The 15,674-nt window shown below is 48.9% G+C and overlaps 1 protein-coding gene across 1 annotated transcript; it reads left to right on the top strand.

Moving 5' to 3' along the window:
- Window positions 1-5,727: 5,727 nt before the first annotated feature.
- LOC140265127 (olfactory receptor 14J1-like) lies at window positions 5,728-6,348 on the top strand. The gene has a single exon (XM_072361009.1). The coding sequence runs from the start codon at window positions 5,728-5,730 to the stop codon at window positions 6,346-6,348; it is 621 nt and encodes a 206-aa protein (XP_072217110.1).
- The last annotated feature ends 9,326 nt before the right edge of the window (window positions 6,349-15,674 follow it).

The raw sequence follows: 15,674 nt of genomic DNA on the forward strand, positions 1-15,674 counted from the left end.
AATTGTCCTTCAGCTGTTTTTCAGTCACTCCCACCATCATTGTCTCCATAATTTTATCAGGCTCTGGAGTGAGACTGACAGGTCCGTAATTGCCCCTGTCACATTTCTTGTTCTTCCTTACAATGAGACAACATTTGCTAGTTTCCTGTCATCTGGCATCACCCTAGACTTTAGATGCAACTGAAATGAGAGCCCATAACAAACTAAAGTGTCATCAGTGAAAGAACGTAGATGTGCCATAGGTTTGCAATGCCTTGAACTCCAGAGTATGCCACAGGTGGAGCAGAGAGGAAGATCTGCCTCTTCTGTTGCGAGCTCATCCATTTGGTAAGCAGAATAGCACTACATGATACATGGGGACTGTGTCTCTGCTTTGCTCTGCTCACAGAGGAGCGGTGCAGGGGGTTGCTCTCATGTCTGTGCAGATAAACTCACTTTCTCTTAAACCCTTTTTCCTCTGTAAACTATTCCACTATTTGTACCCTCATTTACACTTCCACATACCCTCTGGTACACTTCCATACGCCATCAACAATTACACTTTATTATACCGTCAAGACAGTTTGTCAAACAATACTGTTTTTAAGATCCCATATACACCCTTACTACCATTTATCTGTCCATTAACAGTCTGTATTGTCCAGTTATAAACACCTCAATGCAGAACCAGCCCTGACTGTCCCACCTCTCTCACACAGTTCCTTGCAAGCAGAACATAGTATTACATAAATTGGTTGACACCCATTAAATATATATATATATATTTTTTTTTTTTTTAAGTATGTTATGAATAAAAGGAAGACTAGGGAGACTGTGGGTACCCTTCGAAGTGAGGGGGGTATTCTGGTGATGGGGGATGCTGAGACGCTGGAGATACTGAAGGCATTCTTTGCTTCTGTCTTCAGTGAAAAAGCTCTCCCTCAGGAATCCCAGAGCCTGGAGCTTAGTGAGAGGGTCTGAGGAATGAAGACTTTACTTGCATTTAGTCTGGGAAGAGGTGGTCCGTGAGCACCTAGGCCACACTGATGTTCTTAAAGCCATGGGACATGATGGGGTGCATCCATGAGTGGTGTGGGAGATTGCAGCAGTGATTGCTGAACCACTCTCTATCATCTTTGAGAGATCTTGGAGAATGGGAGAGGTGCCTGAAGACTGGAGGATAGCCAGTGTCACTCTGGTCTTCAAAAAGGGCAAGAAGGAAGATCTGGGTTATTACAGGCTAGGCTGCCTCACCTCAGTCCCTGGAAAGGTGATGGAGCAGCTTGTGTTGGATGCCAACTACAGACAACTGGAAGAAAGGGAGTTTATCAGGAGTAGTCAGCATGGGTCCACCAAGGGGAGGTCATGCTCGACCAACCTGGTAGCCTTCTATGACATTTTCACTGGCTTTGTAAATGGGGCGAGAGCGGTGGATGTCATCTACCTTGATTTCAGCAAGGCATTTGATACTGTTCCCCATGACATCCATAGAACAAAGCTGAGGAAGTGTGGGATAGATGAGTGGATAGTGAGGTGGGTTGAGAACTGGCTGACCGGCAGAGCACACAGTGTCATTGTTGGCGGTGCAGAGTCTGGTTGGTGAATTGTAACTAGCGGTGTTCCCCAGGGGTCAGGGCTGGGTCCAGTCTTGTTCAACATCTTTATCAGCAAACTTGACAAGGGAATAGAGGCCACCAACATCAATTTTGCTGATGATAGGAAGTTGGGAGGATTGGCTGACATGCCTGAATGCTCTGCTGCCATTCAGCGAGACCTGGACAGGCTGGAGTGCTGGGCAGTAAGAAACCAGATCAGGTTTAACAAAAGCAAGTGTAGAGTCTTGCACCTAGGGAGGAATAATTGCATGCACCAGGACAGGCTGGGGGAAGAGCTGCTGGAGAGGAACTCTGCAGAGAGGGACCTGGGTGTCCTGGTTGGCCAAGAGCCAGCAGTGTGCCCTCATGGCCAAAAAGGCCAATGGCATTCTGGGGTGCATTAAAAAGAGTGTGTCCAGCATGTCAAGGGAGGTGATCCTCTACTCTGCCCTGGTGAGACCTTATCTGGAGCACTGTGTCCAGTTCTGGGCTCCCCACTACAAAAAAGACACGGACCTCTTGGAAGCACCCCTGCAGAGGGCCACAAATGTTGGTGAAGGGCGTGGAGCATCTCCCCTATGGAGAAAGGCTAAGTGAGCTGGGTCTGTTTAGCCTTGAAAAAAGAAGGCTGAGAGGGGACCTGATCCAGGTCTATAAATTTCTGAGGTTTGGGGAACAAAGTGGTGAGGCCAGACTCATATCAGCAATGTGTGGAGACAGGAAAAAGGGGAAATGGCAGGAACTGGAACATAGGAAATACTGCACGATTGTGTGCAAGAACATCATTATGGTAAGGGTGACTGAGCACTGAAACAGGCTGACCAATTGGGTTGTGGAGTCTCCTTCTATGCAGATATTCATGTCCCGCCTGGCCGCCTACCTGTGCACGTAGCTGGTGTTCCCCAGGGGTCATTGTTGGGACCTGTCCTCTTCAACATCTTTATTGATGACCTGGATGAGGGCATTGAGTGCACCCTCAGTAAGTTCGCAGATGACACCAATTTGACTGAGAGTGTGGATCTGCTTGTGGGTAGCAAGGCCCTCCAGGGGGATCTGGACACGCTGGAGAGCTGGGCTGAAGCCAGTGGAATGAGGTTCAACAAGACCAAATGTCACATCCTGCACTTTGGGACCTGGAATGTACAGCCCAGGGGTGTGGTATAGTCACCGACCCTGGAGGTGTTCAAGGAATGAATGGATGTTGTGTTTAGGGACATGGATTAGTGGTTTTAAAAAAGCAGGTGTAGAGTCTTTCACTTAGGGAGGAATAATTGCATGCACCAGGACAGGCTGGGGGATGCTGGAGTGGAGCTCTGCAGAGATTGACCTGGGTTTCCTGATGGATCACAGGTTGGCCATGAGCCAGCAGTATGCCCTTGTGGCCAAAAAGGCCAATGGCATTCTGGGGTGCATAGAAAAGAGGGTGGCCAGGGGGTCGAGAGAGGTGATCCTTCGCCTCTAATCTGCCCTGGTAAGGACTCGTCTGATGTACTGTGTCTAGTTCTGGGCTCATCATTAAAAAAAAAAAAAAAAAAAAAAAAAAAAAAAAAAAAAAAAAAAAAACTAAAAAAAAAAAAAAAAAAAACAAAACAAAAAAATAAAAAAAAACAAAAAAAAAAAAAAAACACGGATCTCTTGGAAACACTGAAGTAAAGGACTACAAAGATTGCGAAGGGTCTGGATAATCTGTCATATGAATAAAAGCTAAGTGAGCTGGGTCTGTTTAGCCTTGAAAAAGAAGACTGCGAGGGGACCTGATCCAGGTTTATAAATACCTGAGGTGTGGGTGGCAAAGCGGTGAGACCAAACTCTTTTCATCAGTGTGTGGAGACAGGACAAGGGGAAATGGCCGGAAACTGGAGCATAGGAAGTTCCACACGAATGTGTGCAAGAACTTCTTTAAGGTGAGGGTGACGGAGCACTGGAACAGGCTGCCCAACGGGGTTGTGGAGTCTCCTTGTCTGGAGATATTCAAGACCCACATGGACACCTAGCTGTGTGCCTACTTGGTGTTCCCCAGAGGTCAGTGCTGGTGCCTTTCCTCTTCAGTTTCTTTATTGTTGACCCAGATGAGGGCATCGAGTGAAACCTAAGTAAGTTTGCAGATGACACCAAATTATCTGGGAGCGTGAATCTGCCTGGGGTTAGCAAGGCCCTACAGTGGGATCTGGACAGGCTGGAGAGATGAGCTGAAGCCAGTGGGATGAAGTTCACAAAGACCAAAAACCGTGTCCTGCAAACTGGGACGTGGAATGGACTTCCCAGGGGTGTGGTGGATTCACGGACCCTGGAGGTGTTCAAGGAATGAATGGATGTTGTGTTGAGGGACATGGATTAGTGGGAGCTATTGGTGATAGTAGAACAGTTGGACTGGATAATCTTTTAGGTCTTTTCCAACCTTGGTGATTCTATGATTCTATGCTATTGTGTCCTTGTCTGTGTGCCCTTTTAGTTTCAGCAAACACTCTCTGGGAGGACTCGCCACAGGTCTGGAATTAGTCACTGACCGCTAGAAATCTGGTGTTTAATTCATCAGATTTCAAAGCACAGTCATGATGCTGTTGTCTTTCAGGAGCTGTTGACCATGAAGACGCAGGGACAACCCAGGGGAGACGAGTGGGAAGGATAAAGATGACATCCTCTGCTGTTGAGCTGGGCTGGGCTCCTGGGACACAGGGAGCTCATAAAAGTAGCTGGTGCTGTAGAGGTAAAACTGTGCCCAGGAGCAGCTCTGGTGCACAGCACAGCCTGCAGGTGACAGAAGGAGAGGAGAGAAAGGGAGAGAGATTGCAGGATGTGTACACAGTGAGCAGGCTTTGAGCTCATTGCAGGAGCACTGCTGACAGATCACGACACGGTAAGCCTCACTGCAGACATGAGCTGCTTTTCATAGAGGGGACATTTTGTACTGGGATATTTTGTAGCAGATCAGGCTGCAGGCACTGCATGTTTCTTTACTGTGGAAAAAGCCTTCTGCTCCAGCTGAGGGCTTCCGTGGTGCAGCATCAGAGCACAGCCCTGAGGGCTGCGTGTCCCAGCACAGCTGCAGGCTGTGCAGCCGAGGATGCAGGCGGGTGCCCAGGGCTGTCGTGCAGAGCAGGTCCCTGCTGTGCAGGGGGAGACATGTGGGGGGAAGGAGATCCCCGGCAGGGTTTCTGCTGCCACAGCTGCTGGCTGGGGCAGAGGGATCACAGCTCAACTGCACAACAAAATGTTTGTAAGCGTGCTTTGCAAGAGGAGAGCCAAGGCAGGGATTTTCCATTTCCTGTTCTGAGGGAAGGGATGAGGATTCAGGGCAGAAATCTAATACGGGCTGTCAACTTTGTACACAGCTCTGAGACTCTCCAGTTTTAGGAGCTCCCCATGCATTGGTGATTTTGTGGACAGTCACACAGATTGTGCTTTCAGCCTCTCCTTCCTAAAAGGATACAGTCAGTTTCAGTGATAGTTGTTTTCTGCAGACATAATTAGTTCACTTCTCCAGCAAACAGGCTGATTTCTATGAGATGATTTGAAGTGGAAAGATGCTGGGGCTGGGGTCTTGAAGAGCAGCTGCAGGAAAGAGGAAACTATCCAGGTGGCTGTAATATAATTAGGAAACGAGAAGAAAGTAAGAGCTCCCTAATATTCTACTCTTTAGGGGATGGTGAAATTCATGAAAATAACTTCAAGTTCTGGAGTAAAGTGAACATTTTCCAAAGGAAAAGGAAAATTATTATAGTATAGCAGGAGGAGTGTATCTGAGAATGATCTGAACTTGTCGTTATCTTCTGCACTCTGAGCAGGACTCCAAGCCCAGGAACAGCAGATGCCCAACAGCAGCTCCATCAGCGAGTTCCTCCTGCTGCCGTTGGCAGACACGCGGCAGCTGCAGCTCCTGCACTTCTGGCTCTTGCTGGGCATCTACCTGGCTGCCCTCCTGGGCAACGGCCTCATCAGCACAGCCGTAGCCTGCGACCGCCGCCTGCACACCCCCATGTACTTCTTCCTGCTCAACCTGGCCCTCCTCGACCTGGGCTGCATCTCCACCACTCTCCCCAAAGCCATGGCCAACGCCCTCTGGGACACCAGGGCCATCTCCTACGCAGGATGTGCTGCACAGCTCTTTTTCTTTGTCTTCTTCATCTCAGCAGAGTATTTCCTTCTCACCATCATGTCCTATGACCGCTACGTTGCCATCTGCAAGCCCCTGCACTACGGGACCTTGATGGACAGCAGAGCTTGTGCCACCATGGCAGCAGCTGCCTGGGGCGCTGGGGTTCTCAGTTCCCTGCTGCACACTGCCAATACATTTTCACTGCCTCTCTGCCATGGGAATGTTGTGAACCAGTTTTTCTGTGAAATCCCCCAGATCCTCAAGCTCTCCTGCTCAGTTTTCTACCTCAGGGAAGTTGTGTTTCTCTGTTTTGGTGCCAGTTTAGTCCTTGCGTGTTTTGCTTTCATAGTTGTGTCCTATGTGCAGATCTTCATGGCCGTGCTGAGGATGCCCTCTGAGCAGGGACGGCACAAAGACTTCTACACATGCCTCCCTCACCTGGCTGTGGTCTCCCTGTTTCTCATCACTGCCTTTTTTGCCCACCTGAAGCCTCCCTCTGTCTCCTCCCCATCCATGGACCTGATGGTGGCAGTTCTGTACTCGGTGGTACCTCCAACACTGAACCCTATTATCTACAGCATGAGGAACAGGGAGATCAAGGATGCAGTGAGGAAAGTGATTAGTAAATGTGTTTCAAAAGCTGTGAACTGCCCATCTTTTGGAATTCATGACATGTAATGCAGCTTTTTTTCTGAATCAATCTCTCTTTTATTGATTATTCTGTTCATTTCATGTGTAATTCATAATTATACTATATATATATGTGTACTCTTATGTTTTTCACTAAAACATTAGTCAAATCAATTCCTACTCTGTTTGTACCTTTCTAGTGTAGCCCATACACACCTTACATATTGAACCAGGCTCTCTGTAAACTTTACAAAATAAAGGACATGCAGTGACTCTGTCTGTCCTCCTTCCTTTGGAGCTGATGAGGTCGGATGTTCTCAGAAACCCACAGTCCAGCAGGAAGCACACTGCTGTTCATCAGAATGTGCAGTGACTTCATCCTGCAACTGCTGATGGTCCATCCCTGGGCTCCTGGCTGGGGCCTGTGCTTTCAGGCACACATCTGCCAGTGCCTCTGAGAGACCAGCAGCAGCAGCTGGTTTGCACATTGGTTGTCAGGTCCCTTCTTCCTCATTCCCTGTGAGACCCTGCACAGGACAAGTTCTTGGATATGGGTTATCACATCAGATGTTTCCAAGCTTCATAGAATCACAAAATTACCCAGGTTGGAAAAGACCTCGAAGATCATCAAGTCCAACCACAGCCTAACCATAGTACCCTAACTCTAACAACCATGTGTTAAATCATACCCCTGAGCACCACATCCAAACAGCTCTTAAACACATCCAGGGATGGTGACTCAATCACCTCCCTGGGGTGCCCATTCCAGTTTTAAATACCCTTTCTGTAAAGAAGTGTTTCCTAACGTCAAACCTGAACTTACCCTGGCACAACTTGAGTATATTTCCCCTTGTCCTGTCACTTGTCACCAGTGAGAAGAGACTTGCCCTGTTCTCTCTGTAAGCACCTTAGTGATACTGGAAGAGAGCATTAAGGTCTCCCCTCAGCCTCCTTTTCCCCAGACCAAACAGCCCCAGCTTCCTCAGCCTCTCCTCATAGGGTTGATTTCCCAAGCCTTTCACAAGCCTTGTTGCCCTTTTCTGGACCTGCTCCAGTTCCTCTATGACTTTTTGTACTGAGGTGCCCAAAACTGGACACAGTACTTGAGGTGGGGCCTCAACAATGTACAGGGGCAGGATGACTTCCCTAGTCCTGCTCACCACACCATTCTTGATACAAGCCAGGATGCTATTGGCCCTCTTGTCCACCTGGGCACACTGCTGGCTCATATTCAGCCGACTGTCCATCAGCACACCAAGGTCTCTGTCCATCAGGCAGCTTTCCAGCCACACCTCCCCAAGCCTGTAGGGTTGCCTGGGATTGTTGTGACCAAAATGCAGGACCCAGCATTTGGTCCCACTGGAACTCACATCGTTAACTTTGGCCCAACAGTCCAATCTATCCAGGTCCGTCTGCAGTGCCCTTCTCCACTCAGGCAGATCTACACTCCCTCCCAACTTGGTGTCGTCTGCAAACTTTCTAAAGGTGCACTCAATCCCCCCATCCTGATCATCAATGAAGATGGTAAACAGAAGCGGTCTCAGCACTGAGCAATGGGGGACACCGCTTGTCACCGGCCGCCAACTGGATTTCACTCCATTGACCACAATTCCACTCCATTGATCACAGCTTCCTTCAGGGCTTCTTCCATTTTGGACACAGAGGTGGTCGCTGCCTCCAGGATGGTCTGTGGTTGAGGAATCCTGCACAAAGGTCTGATTAAAGTTACCCAGGTTCCACAGGAGCCATTCTGGAGCACAGGCTGGTAGGTAGAAAGCTGCCCCTAATGAGATGACTGACATGAGGAGGTCAGGAGAAGCCTGGAGAACACCAATGGGAAACTGAGGGGAGGGAAGAGGAGCCTACATGCCATGCTCACAAGCAAATGTACCAAGCAAAGGTTACCCACACTTAGCACTGCTGAAACACACCTCGCACTGCCTCACTCTGCTCACATCCACCATTTGGTCTACAGAAACATTCAGCAAGCTTTGGTGAATGTCAACGAGTGCACCTGTTTTCCGCTTGGAGGAATTCAGTGGCAAACCTTTGCTTCATGTGCACCTCCATGTCAGACTGCCCCTCTGCTGTCATCTGTCACACTGTATCAATGTTTAATGGGATGCTGGTGGGAAGATTCAACTTCTTCTCTGCCAAGGAAATGTTGTCAACCAGTTTTTCTGTGAAATCCCACAGATCCTCAAGCTCTTCTGCTCAGCCTCCTACCTCAGGGAAGTTGTGTTCCTCTTCTTTAGCGGCAGCTTAGTGTTTGGCTGCTTTGTTTTCACAGTGGTGTCCTATGTGCAGATCTTCCTTGCTGTGCTAATGATGCCCTCTGTGCAGGGACGGCACAAAGCCTTCTCCGCGTGCCTCCCTCACCTGGCTGTGGTCTCCCTGCTTGTCAGCACTGCCTTTTTTGCCTACCTGAAGCCGTTATCCGTTTCTTCCCCACTCCTGGATCTGACAGTGACACTTCTATACACAGTGGTTCCTCCAACACTGAATCTTATTATCTACAGCATGAGGAACAGGGAGATCAAGCATGCACTCAGGAAGCCCCAGCTTCCTTATCCTTTCCTCGTAGGGCTGATTCTCCAAGCCCTTCACAAGCCTCGTTGCCCTTCTCTATACCTGCTCCAGCAACTCCATGTCTTTTTTGTACTGAGGTGCCCAAAACTGGACACAGTACTCGAGGTGAGGTCTCATCAATGCTATTGCAGGGGCAGGATGAAGTTCCCAGTCCTGCTCACCACACCATTCTTGATACAAGTCAGGATGCCATTGGCCCTCTTGGCCACCTGGGCACACTCCTGGCTCATATTCAGCTGACTGTCCATCAACACACCAAGATCCCTTTCCATCAGGCAGCTTTCCAGCCACAGTTCCCCAAGCCTGTAGGGTTGCCTGGGGTTGTTGTGACCAAAATGCAGGACCCGACACTTGGCCCTATTGAAACACATGCCGTTAACCTTGGCCCATCGATCCAATCTATCCAGGTTCCTCTGTAGTGCCCTTCTCTCCTCAGGCAGATCAACACTCCCTCCCAGCTTAGTGTTGTCTGCGAACTTACTGAGGTTGCACTCAATCCCCCCATCCAGATCATCAATGAAGATGTTAAACAAAAGCGGTCCCAGCACTGAGCCCTGGGGGACACCACTTGTTACTGGCTGCTAACTGGATTCCACTCCACTGACCACAACTCTCTGGGCTCGGCCATCCAACCAGTTCTTCACCCAGCGGAGCGTACACCCATCCAAACCACGGGCAGCCAGCTTCTCTACCAGAATGTGATGGGGGACAGTGTCAAAGGCCTTACTGAAGTCCAGGTAGACCATGTTGACAGCCTTTCCTTCATCTACCAAGCGGGTCACCTTGTCATAGAATGAAATCAGGTTAGTCAGGCAGGATCTACCATTCATAAACCCATGCTGATTTGGCCTGATCCCTTGGCTGACCTTTAGTTCGTCCATGATGATACCTGAGATTATCCTTTCCATAACCTTCCCAGGCACCGAGGTGAGACTGATGGGCCTGTAGCTGCCAGGATCATCTTTCCGGCCCTTTTTGAAGACGGGCGTCACATTCGCCAGCCTCCAATCCACCGGGACATCCCCAGTCAGCCAAGACTGCTGAAAAGTGATGGAGAATGGTTTGGCGACCACATCTGCCAACTCCCTCAGCACTCCAGGGTGCAATCCATCTGGCCCCATGGACTTATAAACATCCAGCTTTCGAAGTAGGTCCAGAACCATCTCATCGCGGATCATGCAAGGCTCATTTGGTTCCCCCTTCCCATCTACCAGTGTAGGGGGCTGCATTCCCAGGGAGTTACAAGCATAACTATTGAAGACCGAGGCAAAGAAGGTATTAAGTACCTCAGCCTTGTCCTGATCCTCAGTGACCAAGTTGCCCTCAGACTCCAACAAGGGATGGGGATTTTCCTTAGCCTTCCTCTTGGCATTGATGTGTTTATAAAAACATTTACTATTCTCCTTAACCTTAGCAGGCAAGCTCAGTTCTTGCTGCGCCTTGGCCTTCCTAAATTTCTCCCTGCACAGCCTCACTACAAACCTGTAGTCCTCATAAATAGCTCCCCCATTCTTCCAGAGACCGTAAACTCTCTTTTTGTTCTTTAGATCAAGCCAAAGGTCTCTGGTCAGCCAGCCCGGACTCCTCACCCGTCGGCTCATCTTTCGCGACTTTGGGAGAGTCAGCTCCTGCACCTTTAGGACAATTTCCTTCAAGTACTCCCAACCTTCCTGGGCTCCCACACTCTCCAACGTTACCCCCCAGGGGGCCCTCTCAACCACGGTCCTAAGGAGGTTGAAGTCCGCCCTCTGGAAGTCCAAGGTGGCAGTTCTGCTGACTCCCCTCCGCGGTTTGACAAGGATCGAGAAATCCAGCATTTCATGATCACTTTGTCCCAGACGGCCTCCAACCTTTACATCGCCCACCAGACCATCTCTGTTAACAAACAGCAGGTCCAGAGTTTTGTTTCCCCTCATTGCCTCCTTCGCCAACTGTGTCAGGAAGTTATCTCCCACACACTCTAGGAACCTCCGAGACTGTTCCCTATCTGCTGTATTGTAATTCCAGCAGATGTCCGGGAACGGACCAGAACGAAAGGGAGTGACCTCAAGGCCTCCCCCAGTTGTTTATAAAGCATCCCATCCACCATCATCCTGGGTAGGTGGCCTGTAGCAAACTCCCACAATAACATCGGTATTGCTGGCCTTGGCTTTTATTCTGATCCATAAGCTTTCAACCCTGTCATCGCCATTATTGATTTCCACGCATTCACAATCTTTTTTAACATAGAGAGCTACACCACCACCTTTCCTACCTAGCCTATTTGTTTTAAGAAGTTGGTAGCCCTCAATCACTGCACTCCATGTGTGGGAGTCATTCCACCATGTTTCAGTGACAGCAACTAGATCAAAATTGTCTGAACAAACAATGGCCTCCAGATCCTCTTGTTTATTACCCATGCTGCGTGCATTAGCATAAAGGCACCTGAGCTTGGCCTCCTTGCGATCAGCAGCAGCCCTAATAGCCTTGTGACTACTATTAGGCGTTTCCACAGCCACCAGCTTAACACCAGCCCTCGTGTTTTTCCTACAAGGGGGCGAGTCATCCTCCTCCTTCACCAAGGGCCAGGACTTTGGGGGCTTAGAAGCACACCCCTCTCCTGCAAGCACAGGGACATTGCATGCAGTTTCCATTTTGGTGGCCCCAGCTACTGTCCCACCCCCCTTCATACCTAGTTTAAAGCCCTCTGGATGAACCTACCCAATGCTCTCCTTAAGATCCCTTTTGACCAGGGGGACCCAAGGTCAAAAAACCCAAACCCCTGTCGGGCACACCAAGCTCGGAGCCAGGTATTGATCTGTTGGCCCATTATATTGAATCCCTCATTCTTCCCTGAAGCAGTAGGGATAGTGGTGAACACAACTTGTGCTTCCGAACCCTTTACCTGTCGCCCCAAGGCTCTAAAATCCTTTTGCAGAGTCCTCCTGGAAGTTCTGCCTAACTCATCACTACCAACTTGGAATAGTAATAGGGGATAGTAGTCAGTGGGGTGGACTAGGGAAGGAAGCTTCATCCTCACATCCTTAACCCGGGCACCCGGGAGGCAGCAGACCTCTCTATGTAGAGGCTCTGGTCTATATATTGGCCCTTCTGCTCCCTTCAGCGCAGAGTCACCAATAACAATGACCCGTCGTTTTTTTTTTGTTGGTGATGTTCTAATGGTGGGTGAAGAACGGATAGACTTGGGGGGCACCACCAACTGAGGAGTACCATCATCATCACCATCCGAGGACCTACTCAGCTTAGGGGGTTCCCTTTTAGGTAGTTCCTCCACCCTCTCTCCACTCACCTCCTGATTGATTTCCAGTGCCTGAAACCTATTGCTCAGGGAGAGTGGTGGACACGGGGCAGGTAGGCAGGGGAGATACCCATGACGACGAGTTGCAATTCTCTGCCAGCCCTCCTCAGTAGTAGGGATTGTCCTCCTGTGGTAGGTCAGGGGGTCCACCACCTTTCCGGTGTTTGTTCCGTGCTCCTCACCCTGCTTCTTCCTCCCACATTCTCTGGTGGCCCTGAGCCGCTGCGCTTCCTCCCTGAGTTCCACCACCAGGCTGAGCAGCTCGTCCACCTGCTCACATCTCACGCAGGTGGGGGCCCTGCCACCCTCCCCAGGCAGCAACAACTCCAGGCACTGCAAACAGCCAGAAACCTCAACTGCGGCATTTCTGGCCTGGCCCTCTGTCTGGGTTGCCACAGTTTTTAAAGTAGTAGGATCTTTTTCTGGTGGAGACCATGATTATACTGTAGTTCCAAAGAACAGCAAGAAGAGCGTAGGAAAAACTAAAGGCTAATACTTACAGCCCCTGCTACTTCAGCCACTACCTATAAGCACAGTTGTGCTTATAGGCTACCTATAAGCACAGTTGTGCCAGCCCAGCAGGCAACAGAGGTAATTAAATAATTAATGTTGAGTCTGTAAGCTTAAATGATGATCATAAATGTCAATAAAACTGAGACAAGGAATTGAAGGCAAAGATAGAAATCAATGAAAATGTGTTAACCCTTCTCAACATGAGAAAATCTCCTGTGTCCTGTCCATTTTGAGTTGTAAATAGGAGTCTTTGAGGGGATTTTGTGTCTGTTTTTTTTTTCCCATATTTACGATCTTTTCCAGAGCCGTGTTTGCAGGACACAGATGCCTTCATGTTCAGGGACACAGACAGCGGTGCCAGTGCCAACACCCTGTGACTAAAGCCCGGCGTCCGCCGCTGCTCTTCCCTGCTGCCTATTTGATGTCCCTCATCCTCCAGGTGTCTCCAGCTGTCCTAAATGAATGGCCGTGGTTAAGGCCACGTTTTCAGCAGGCCATCTGGACACACGCTCCTCCCACTGCCTTCCAGATTTCTCCATCCTTGCATTTTGTTCAGTCAGATACCTCCCAATTATTATCTGTCTGATTTCTGACTTTCAGGGGGATTACTCAAATTTGCTCCATCTCTCCAAAGTCTGATGGACTGTGCTGTCAACTCCTTCACCGTGATCCTATCTATCCCTTCCTATCTATTCTTTTTCTTTTTCTTCTTATCCTTTTTCTCTTTCTTTTTAAAGCACAAAGTCTGAAAGATGTTCATTAATGTCTGTAAAGGTGAAGAAAAGAGTTGAAGATAGAAATCAATGAGAATGTGTTAACCCTTCTCAATGTGTGAAATACTCACAAGTCCTGATGAGTTTTAAGTTGATACCTCCCAAATACCTGGCTGATCTATCTCAGGGAGAGCAGTGGAATTCACTCAATTCCTCAAAATTCTGATGGACTCTATTATCAACTCCTTCACTGTGATTCTATCTATCCCTTCCTGCCTGTGTCTAACTCATTTCTTGTACAACCATTCCCTGTGAAAGACAAACCTCAATAGAAGAAGCTGGGACAAAACATGCAGTTGATCACTGTGTTTTACTGTTCATTCTATTGCATCACCTTTCCTTCTGTTTGTTGGCCGAAAAAAAAGAGAATACCTTTTTTGCCCATGTGCAGCAGGTTCTCTGTGGAAAGCCAGAGGGAGTTGGTGCAAAGCAGGATTAACACTGAGCGGGTGACGGCAGTGGAGAAGAGTGATGTGAGTAACAGTGATGCAAGTCCCATGGGGCCAATGTGAGTAGAAACAAGATGGGGAGGTTGAGGAGCAACTTTGTCCACACAAACAGAATAGAACTCAGTGGGGGCATCCTGGATTGACATCAGTTGCACAGTGCTGCTTTAATGTCTTGTTTGAACACAACTATAAATAAACAGACAATAAATGTCTGCTGGATTATTCCTCTTTAAGCTCTCTCCAGATATCTCTCCATTTTGCTGAACAAGTTCTGAAAACCTGAAGAGGATGACAGGAAGGCACAAGGCTCAGGAGGCTCTTTAGGTGGTAAGGAGCCCCAGGCGGCATTTGTTGCTGAGTCCATCAACCTCCAGTGCAGAGAGAAGTTTGCACAAAGTGCTCAACAAGACAAAGTCAGAAGTAACAGTGAAGTCACTTGGAGTATTAATGGGCCAATTGAGGAACATTAACAAGCCAGTTTCCCAAGGGACTTGTTAGAGCAGATAATTGGAAGCCACAACTACAGTCAGGCAAAGGCACTGGCATGGTGGCTCTGATGCTGAGAAACTCCCCCTTTGTCTTATGAAGCAGAAAGGCCAAACCTTGATCTCCAGACTTGGCAGGGAGATCCTGTCCCTCATGTTGGCTCAGGGCCCTTCCTGGGGCAGGAAATGGAGAACTGTATGATGTCAAATGAAAGACAGAAGGACAGAAGATCCCAGGCTCTGCATGGGGTGCAAGGACACTGTGAGGTTCATGTCCCATGTGTGCCCTGTGTCTCATCGCAGGATGTGGGATGTAAGAAAGGCCCCATCTGAACATGTAGTCAATCCTAATGAAACTCTGAACTTCAGATCTCTCAGTTCCAGTGCCCTCCTTTGCACACCCTCCCATAGTTCGATGTTCTTTGCATTCTGCGGTGCCCAGAAGTGCAACCAGTGCTCCAGGTGAGGCTGCAGCAATGCAGAGCAGACAGGAACTATCCTTTCTGTTACCCACCTAGCAATAACTAGTTTCCTGTGCTCCGTGGGACCGCTGGCCTTCCTGGCTGCCTGGACACACTGCTGACTCACGTTCAATTTGATGCTGACCAGGTCCCCCAATCCTTTTCAGTCAGACTTCTCTCCAGTGTCTCATATCCAGTCAGTGTGTATGTCCAGGGTTGCCCCTACCCATGCGCACAATCAGGCTCCTGTTATACTTTATGCACTTGGTGCATAGTACCAACTGGTACCCACTTCTCTGACTTGTTCACATGTCTCTGTAAGACCTCTCCACCCTCAGTGGAGGTGACAACTTCTCCAACCAGCAAACTTGCTCAGAACATCTTCACGTCCGTCGTGCAGGTCATCCACAAATACATGAAAGAGAAGTGGCCCTAAAATGGAATTCTGGGGAACCCTGATAGTGACCATCTACCAGCCCGATGGAACCCATTGACTATAATCCTTTGGGCCTGACTTATTGGCCAACTGCTCACTGACCACATCCTGTTTCTGTCTAACCGTATGCTGGACATTCTGTCCAGGAGGGTGCTGTGAGAAACAGTATCAGAAGATCTACTGAAATCCTCAAGGATAACATCAACTGGCTTCCCTTGGTCAGCTAAGTGGGTAACCTTGTCAGAAATGGACCATAATTAAACAGGACCTTCCATTCAGAAACCTGTGTTGGCTGTGACCAGTGACAGAATTGTCCTTCAGCTGTTTTTCAGTCACTCCCACCATCACTGTTTCCAAAATTTTACCAGGC

This window comes from Excalfactoria chinensis, unplaced genomic scaffold (genome assembly GCF_039878825.1).
Source record: "Excalfactoria chinensis isolate bCotChi1 unplaced genomic scaffold, bCotChi1.hap2 Scaffold_68, whole genome shotgun sequence".
NCBI classification, from domain to species: Eukaryota; Metazoa; Chordata; class Aves; order Galliformes; family Phasianidae; genus Excalfactoria; species Excalfactoria chinensis.

Coding starts and splice junctions, on each gene's coding strand:
- LOC140265127 (XM_072361009.1), top strand. CDS start 5,728: ATGTCCTATGACCGCTACGTTGCCATCTGCAAGCCCCTGCACTACGGG.